Raw genomic sequence first — 7794 nt, 5'->3', positions numbered from 1 at the left:
ATAACATGGGCCAAAATGAAAAAGAAAGAAAATTCTATGGCTCGGCGCCTATAGTACAGTGGTTATGGCACCAACCACATGCACTGAGGCTGGAGGGTTTGAACTTGGCCCGGGCCAGGTAAACAAACCAAAGTCAGACACATAATGCTATTTATAAAATTAGTTATAAATAACATATTAAAGGTATAGCCTGTGTTAACAAGCAACAGATTAAAACGTCAGATTTCTATTTTTAAGAGCTAACTCTGGTAAAATTTGGGAGATTAGATCAAAACGGGCAAGATGGGTAGGGGACTTGCAGCCTCAAGGCTGCTTGTGGCCCTCCAGATCTCCGAGTATAGCTCCTTGAGTGAATCTAAACTTCACAGAACAAAGTGATTTTCTAAAATCTAGTGATTTTCTTCTATAAAATTTGAATTCAGTCACAAAACCATACTTAAGAATCCAGAATGCCACATGTGTCCCCATGGCCACAGGTTCCCAACCCCTGCCGGGGAAAATTGGTTCTTACTGGTTTCTCTGTTCTGGATTTCATAAGGCTGAAATCAGGGTGTTGGCCAGCAGGGATCTACTTGGCAGGTTTGGATATGAATCCACCTCCAAGCAGAATCTAACCACATTGCTAACAGAACTCAGTTCTTTGCAGCTGTATGAATGAAATTCCTGGGGGTTTTGGTGGCTGTCAGCTGGGGACCATCATTAGCTCCTAGAGGCCTCTCTCTGGTCCTTGCACATAGGCCCAGACATCTCAGAGTATATCAGATCCTTCTCTGCTAAGAATTTTTCTGCTCTCCTCTTTTGCTTTTAAGGGTTCATGTAATCATATTCATCCCACCCAGTCATTAGTAACCTAATTATACCTGCAATGTCCTTTTATAGCATCACCTAGATTAGAGATTCGTTAAATAACCTGGGGACAGGAATCCTAGGGTCTATCGTAATATTTCCTACCACACAGGTTAAAAGACTATTATAGTAAACCTACAGAAAATGATAAGGAACTACATGCAGGCTGGAGCCTTGGTAACTGATTATAGAGAGGTGGCGAGGAGGCCTCTAAGAAAACCTGTTTAGCAGAGCCATGAAATGAAACCTACGTACCTGTGAGGGTAGGCACTATCAAGGAGCACTTGTCAGTTTCCTTTCTAAAGAAACTGAACCAGGAGCCTCCAGACTTGGAAACTTCAGGTTCAGTGGAGATAAAGAGAGAGGCATCATATTAAAAACTGAAACTCCCTAGAACTCTTTCTTTGTTCAGCTTTCAGAATGCCAGCAGCCACATTTTACTTCCTAGGCAAGAGGTTATAGGATTTCTCTTTAAAATATCAAACATGCCCTATAAATATATATGACTATTATGTAGCTATAATTTAAAATTTTTAAAAACTGAATTGGGCTCAGCACCCATAGCTCAGTGGTTAGGGGATGGCAGTTTCAAACCCAGCCCAGACCTACTAAATAATAATGACAACTACAACAAAAAATTAGCTGGGTGTTGTAATGGGTGCCTGTCATCCCAGCTACTTGGGAGGCTGAGGCAGGAGAATCACTTGAGCCCAAGAGTTTGAGGTTGCTGTGAGCTGTGACACTACAGCACTCTACTGAGGGTGACATAGACTCTGTCTCAAATAAAAATTCAACTGCTAAAATATATATATATATATATAAGATACATTGATACTGACTTTGGGGAGTCCCTCCAAAGTAATGGCAAGGTCTCCAACCAGATTATCCTTTAGTGATGCCTACCAGTTTTCAGGCCCCATCCAAGCTCAGAATTTGCAGTCAGTTTTTGAGGAGCTCACTCTGATTTGAATGGAAGCCAAGCTCAACAGCCATTGCTTACTGAATGAGTTCTACTTCTCAGAGGCAGGCCTACCTCAGCTGGAGCCCCATGATGCTTAGGATGCCAACTATTTAATCACTAGCCACTGCTGATTTCCAAAGCAGATCCGCAACCCAGAGCCCAAGATGGTGTTCACTAATGTGTGCCACTTTCCAAGACACTCTTTATACAAATCCCCATTTTCCACTCCCATCCTCCCATCCCTATCCATGGGATTTACCGTAATCCTTTTGAGAGTCCATACACTTATGTGAAATTCCTGGCAAACCTCGATGGAAAATTAAATATTGGCAACTTGCAACTAGGTTTGAAAGATGTCAACTCCCTTCTTTGGAGTTGATTGATCTGTTTCTGCTGGTTTCTAAAAATGTATGCTTAAATATCTTATAGGAAAGCAAGACGTTATTTTTAGTTTCTAAATCTCTGACTAGATTTCTCAGCATCTTTTAAAGTTACTGAATTAAGTTTCTAAGCTTTTAAACATTGTATAATACCTGAGGCAAGGCTTAATATCCTATTACCCCTCAAAGCTAGGGAGCATTTGAGTTCATTTACAGCCCACAGAAATACTTAAGCAAAATGTTTTTTTCAAGGGAATAAAATGGTTGAAGAAATTGTTGAGGGGTAGGTAGGAGGAAGTTTAAGAAATAATGGGGAAAAATTAAAGAACTCTAAAAGAATTCACTATTATTTAACTTTTTTTGCTTTAAGAAAAACACAAATGGAAATGCAAACATAGGAAAAGATATTCACCCTTACTTTTAGTTGGAGAAATGCAAATTTAATTCTGAGATACCGTCAGTATTAGCAGAAGTTTGTTTTTTTTTTAAGACATTGTGCTAGTGAAAGTGTGAAGAACTAGATGGTCTCGTCCATTGCTAGTGGACAGCTATACTAGTGCAACTTTAAAAAAGAGGAATTTGTCAAAATCTACCCACATTTAAAGCACCCAAGACCTTTGACAGAGGAATTCTACTCCTGGAAATTTATTCTACATATGCTTTTTATATAGGAAATTTCATGTATAAGGATATCTATTTCAGCATTGTTTCTGATAACAAAGACTGAAAACAATGTAAATTGTCTGTAAATCAGAGACTGGTTAGATATATGGTTTATCCAAATAATAGAATAACATGGAGCCATTAAATTGGATAGGGAAATTCTATGTATCCAAATATAGAAAGATCTCTGAGAGGTATGTTTAGGTAAGAAGAGCAGGGAGGAGATTAGTGTGTATGCCATATTATCATTTCTTTCTTTCTTTTTTTTTTTTTTTGAGACAAAGTCTCACCATGTCACCCTCGGTAGAGCACTGTGGCATCACAGCTCACAGCAACCTCAAACTCTTGGGCTTAAACACTTCTCTTGCCTCTGCCTCCCAAGCAGCTGGGACTACAAGCGTGTGCCAAAACGCCCAGCTATTTTTTGTTGCAGTTTTCATTGTTATTTAGCTGGCCAAGCCTGGATTTGAAGCCTCAGTGTATGTGGCTGGCACCACTGTGCTATGGGCACCGAGCCACTATCATTTGTTTCTAAAAATAGTATAATAGGAGTGAGTACTAATAGGTGTAGGTTATTTCTGAGGGTGATGAAAGTGTTCTGGAATTAGTGGTGATGGTTGTACAACCTTGTGAATATATTAAAATGCATTGAATTGTAAAGTTATATAGGTGAATTTTGTGGTATATGAATTATTATTGATTCATATTATGTATTATATGTCAATACAAATGTAAAAATAAATGAAAGATATATACCTATACCCAGAAAAAAATAAACTATTTCTAATAAAATATACAAAAACTAGCAACAGAGGTAGCTTGTGGGAAGAGGCAAAAGAGGGATGAGAATGGGAGGGAAACTTATTCTTCACCATAGACACTTTTTTTGTTTGTTTGTTTGTTGGTTTGTTTTTTAGAGACAGAGTTTCACTTTGTCACCCTCAGTAGAGTGCTGTTATGTCACAGCTCACAGCAACCTCTAGCTCTTGGACTTAGGCGATTCTCTTGCCTCAGCCTCCCAAATAGCTGGGACTACAGGCGCCCAACACAACGCCCAGCTATTTTTTTGTTGCAGTTTGACCAGGGCTGGGTTTGAACCCATCACCCTCGGTATATGGGGCTGGAGCCCTACTCACTGAGCCACAGGTGCTGCCCCATAGACACTGTTGTTTGCCTTTTGAATTTGGAACCATCTGCATATATTACCTAATCAAAAATTAATAAAATATCATATAAAAAGAAGGAAATCTCTTTATGATTAAATCTACCTTAATAACATAAAAGCAAATTTTACCTGCAGTTCTATAATTCCATTGTGATTGTACTTTAATTTTAATGTCAAGCTATCAAATGAAGAAATACTCAGAAATATGAAGTAACTCATACTTAATTCTAAAACATCTATAACAGGTGTAAACTATGAGAGAAATAGGCCAATTAATTAGGAATTAATTGGGTAATTACATTATACCTACTTAAATTCCCCCTTCACCTTTAATTGTAATAACTTCCCTCTTTACTCCCAGTCCCTAAACCATCATATGGTATTATTAGTGTTGTGCAATAGGTTCTGAGTCCCACATCAAGAGTGTTTTTCTTTCAGTGAAAGATTCCATAAACATTGTATAGGATAATAATAATGGGAACAACCTTGAAATAAGATGTGACTGAACCTGGTTAACTGAAAAGATAATCACTTACCCAAATAAACTGGTGAAGGCAATTTCGAGAAGCCTTGAAAGGAAGGCCAGGAGAGTGGTAAAAAAAATGCAGTTAGAGATTTTCTACACAGTTTCCTTAAGGCTGTCAGTTGTGCATATATTTGATAATTTCTTATTCTTATACCTATGGCTTTCTTCTCCTAAATGAAAATTGGTCCAAAGGATATTGAGCGACTCTTGAATTTCTTAGAAAAATAGATCTTGAAAAAACTAATTTGGAACAAGGAGATATATTTTCCACATAATAGATAGCAATGTAAAGGCAGAAAACTCTATTTTCTAACTTTAGTATTAGCACAATGAATAGAATCATGTCTTGCTTTTTCTCCTATTGCTTTTGCAAGAAGCAATGTGAACATGAAATAGAGAAATTCTTATATGAGAGAGAGGAGATCTATTCAATATGTCATTGTTTTAGATACACAACCAAAGAAGATGTTGCTGTAGCTTCAGCGGACAAGGTGAAGAATGCTGGGGGCCATCTTCGTCTTATCACAAAGGAGTCCGGGCCATGGGATCCTTTCACAAAGTAAGGTTCTTGTGCTACTAGGGCACAGTAGTACATGCGTACGTATTAAGACTACTACTTTTAATTTATGTACTAATTTTTATAATAATGCCTCACCTATGTATGGCCATATTGGAGGTTAAGAGCAAAGAGCATTCACTATATGGTAGCTGTTCAGTCTTCCAAGTAGCCCTTTGAGGTACATGATGCTCTCATCTTAGAAATTAGAGGTAAGGAAGGACCCTGAGACCAGAGGAACTAAGTGACCTGCTGGCTTAATCATTAAGTGTGTGAGTCTATCAGGGTTGCCATCAATCTATACTTGGGGGCTCAGCACCCATAGTTCAGTGGTTAGGGCGCCAGCCACATGTACCAGGGCCAGTGGGGTCAAACCCAGCCCAAGCCTCCTAAATAAATAAACAACAACAACAACAACAAAAATAGCTGGGTGTTGTGGCAGGCACCTGTAGTCCCAGCTACTTGGGAGGCTGAGACAAGAGAATTGCTTGAGCCCAAGAGTTTGAGGTTGCTGTGAGCTTTGACAACACGGAACTCTACAGAGGGCAACAAAGTGAGACTCTGTCTCAATTTAAAAAAGAAATCTTGGCTGGGCACCTGTGGCTCAAGTGGCTAAGGCGCCAGCCACATATACCTAAGGTGGCGGGTTCAAATCCAGCCCGGGCCCGCCAAACAACAGTGATGGTTGCAACCAAAAAATAGCCAGGTGTTGTGGCGGGCGCCTGTGGTCCCTACTACTTGGGAGGCAGAGGCAGGAGACTTGCTTGAGCCCAGGAGCTGGAGGTTGCTGTGAGCTGTGATGCTACAGCACTCTACCCAGGGGGATGGCTTGAGGCTCTGTCTCAAAAAAAAAAAAAAAAACAAAAACCTTTACTTGGGGTTTTATATTAACCTGTCCTTTCCCAGCCTAAGAACCAAGTAACCTACTCCAGGGCTTAGTGGGAGATGCCAGGAAACCTGAGGTCAAGTCTCAGCTCTGCTCCCCAGTTTTGAGCTCTTTCTATCTTAAGAAATCTTTCTTTTAATACTTTGAACAAATAGCCATAGAAAACAAGCAAAGCAACTGTTACTACTTCCCCTGCAAGACTTGTCAACCTAACCATGTAGTGTAATTTTTTTCTTTTATTCTAAACAAATTGAGCACATATCCTGTAGTGTTTTGTCTCTAATTTTAATTCATTCAGCTCTGAGTTTACCTGTAGGAGGCACAACAATGAGGAAGTCTTTTGTGAGCACCTGTGCTCTGTCAGTCTATGGCTGTAGAGACTCCCTGTTCCTTGTTAGCCAACAGAGGCTGGAGGAGAGAGGTCCAGATGTCTCAAAATCTGATTGTTTAACATGAAAGCATTTAAATTCCCATGAGAGACAACATATTTGTATTATAATTAATTCCTTTAACTGTTTTTCTTTATTGACATGTAATATAGAGTGTTGACTATAGCTACTTCATTTCTATACTGTGATCTGTGTTTCCTGTTTATTACTACAGAAACTTTGATGGCCTTTTTTTGAAGCAATGGCTGTTTATTTTAGAATAATCATTCATTAGTTACCTATTCCATGTTTTGTTCAATTATAGAAAATTTTTGGAAGATGGAGCCTGTGTCCCATTTTTAAATCCCTGCACAGCCCAAGCTGATCTCACTGTGAAGCCTTTCTCATCCAAAGGCTATTTGCAAGCTGTGGATAGTGAAGGAAATCCACTTTGCCTTTGCTGCCAGCAACCCTCTTGCCAAACCAAGCAAGCGAATGCTTGGGATTCACGGTTTTGCTCTCTGAAATGTCAGGAGGAGTTTTGGATTCGATCTAATAACAGTTACCTGCGAGCCAAAGTATTTGAAACTGAACGTGGGGTGTGTCAGCTCTGTAAGGTGAATGCACAGGAACTCTTTTTACGTATGAGAGATGCCCCTATAAGTCAGAGGAAGAATCTTCTGGATGCTACCTGGACTACAAAGCTCCCATTAGAACAGGTAAATTATAATCATATGATAGGTAAAAGGCAGTGTTGTACTGAATGATAATATTGATTCACTAACTAATTTTTTTAACTTTTTAACATGGTAATTTTCAAATATATGTATGTGCAAAAGTAGAGAAAATAATGAACCCGTATACCCATCACCCAGTTTTAACATTTTTCATCTTTTAGCTATTTGTTTTCGTTTGTCCTTTGACTCATTTCGTTATTTTTAGAGTTTTTTTTAATTTCAGATAATATAAGTGTACATACAATTAGGTTACATTGTTTGCATTTGTTAGGTAAAGTCCAAGTTGTAGTTGACCCCTTCACCCAAGAGGTGTGCCGTATACCCCTACATTATGCCTGTCGGGTAAGAGCTTATTAAGTCCCCTTACCCTCTTCTTGAATTTAATTGTATTTTTCTCTCTGGGTGTGTGGTTGTTCATTAGCTGGCTTCATATTAATATTGAGTACATTGGATGCTTACTCTACCATTTTTGTGATACTTTACTTAGGAGGATGTTCTCTAAATCCTTACAGGTAAATACAAAAGATGTGAAATCTCCATCTTAATTTATGCTGAACAGTATTCTATGGTATACATATACCATAGTTTATTTATCCATTCATGAGTTGATGGGCACTTGGGTCATTTTTAAAGACAGCATTCATATTCCAGATATTTCATTTTCATCTTAAATACTTTCATTATATGTTTCTTTTTTTTTTTTTTT

General features: G+C 38.6%; 1 protein-coding gene across 1 annotated transcript in view; it reads left to right on the top strand.

Annotated features, from left to right (window-relative positions):
- ZRANB3 (zinc finger RANBP2-type containing 3) overlaps window positions 1–7794 on the top strand; it is a 287380-nt gene that overhangs the window by 273295 nt on the left and 6291 nt on the right. Inside the window, exons 18-19 of the mRNA XM_003794377.2 lie at window positions 4990–5100; window positions 6677–7070. Of these exons, the coding sequence (XP_003794425.1) occupies window positions 4990–5100; window positions 6677–7070 (505 nt within the window). The remainder of the gene's footprint in view (window positions 1–4989; window positions 5101–6676; window positions 7071–7794) is intronic.

This window comes from Otolemur garnettii, unplaced genomic scaffold (genome assembly GCF_000181295.1).
Source record: "Otolemur garnettii isolate 467f Iridium unplaced genomic scaffold, OtoGar3 scaffold00080, whole genome shotgun sequence".
Taxonomy (NCBI): Eukaryota; Metazoa; Chordata; class Mammalia; order Primates; family Galagidae; genus Otolemur; species Otolemur garnettii.
This window is presented reverse-complemented; position numbering and strand designations above follow the sequence as displayed.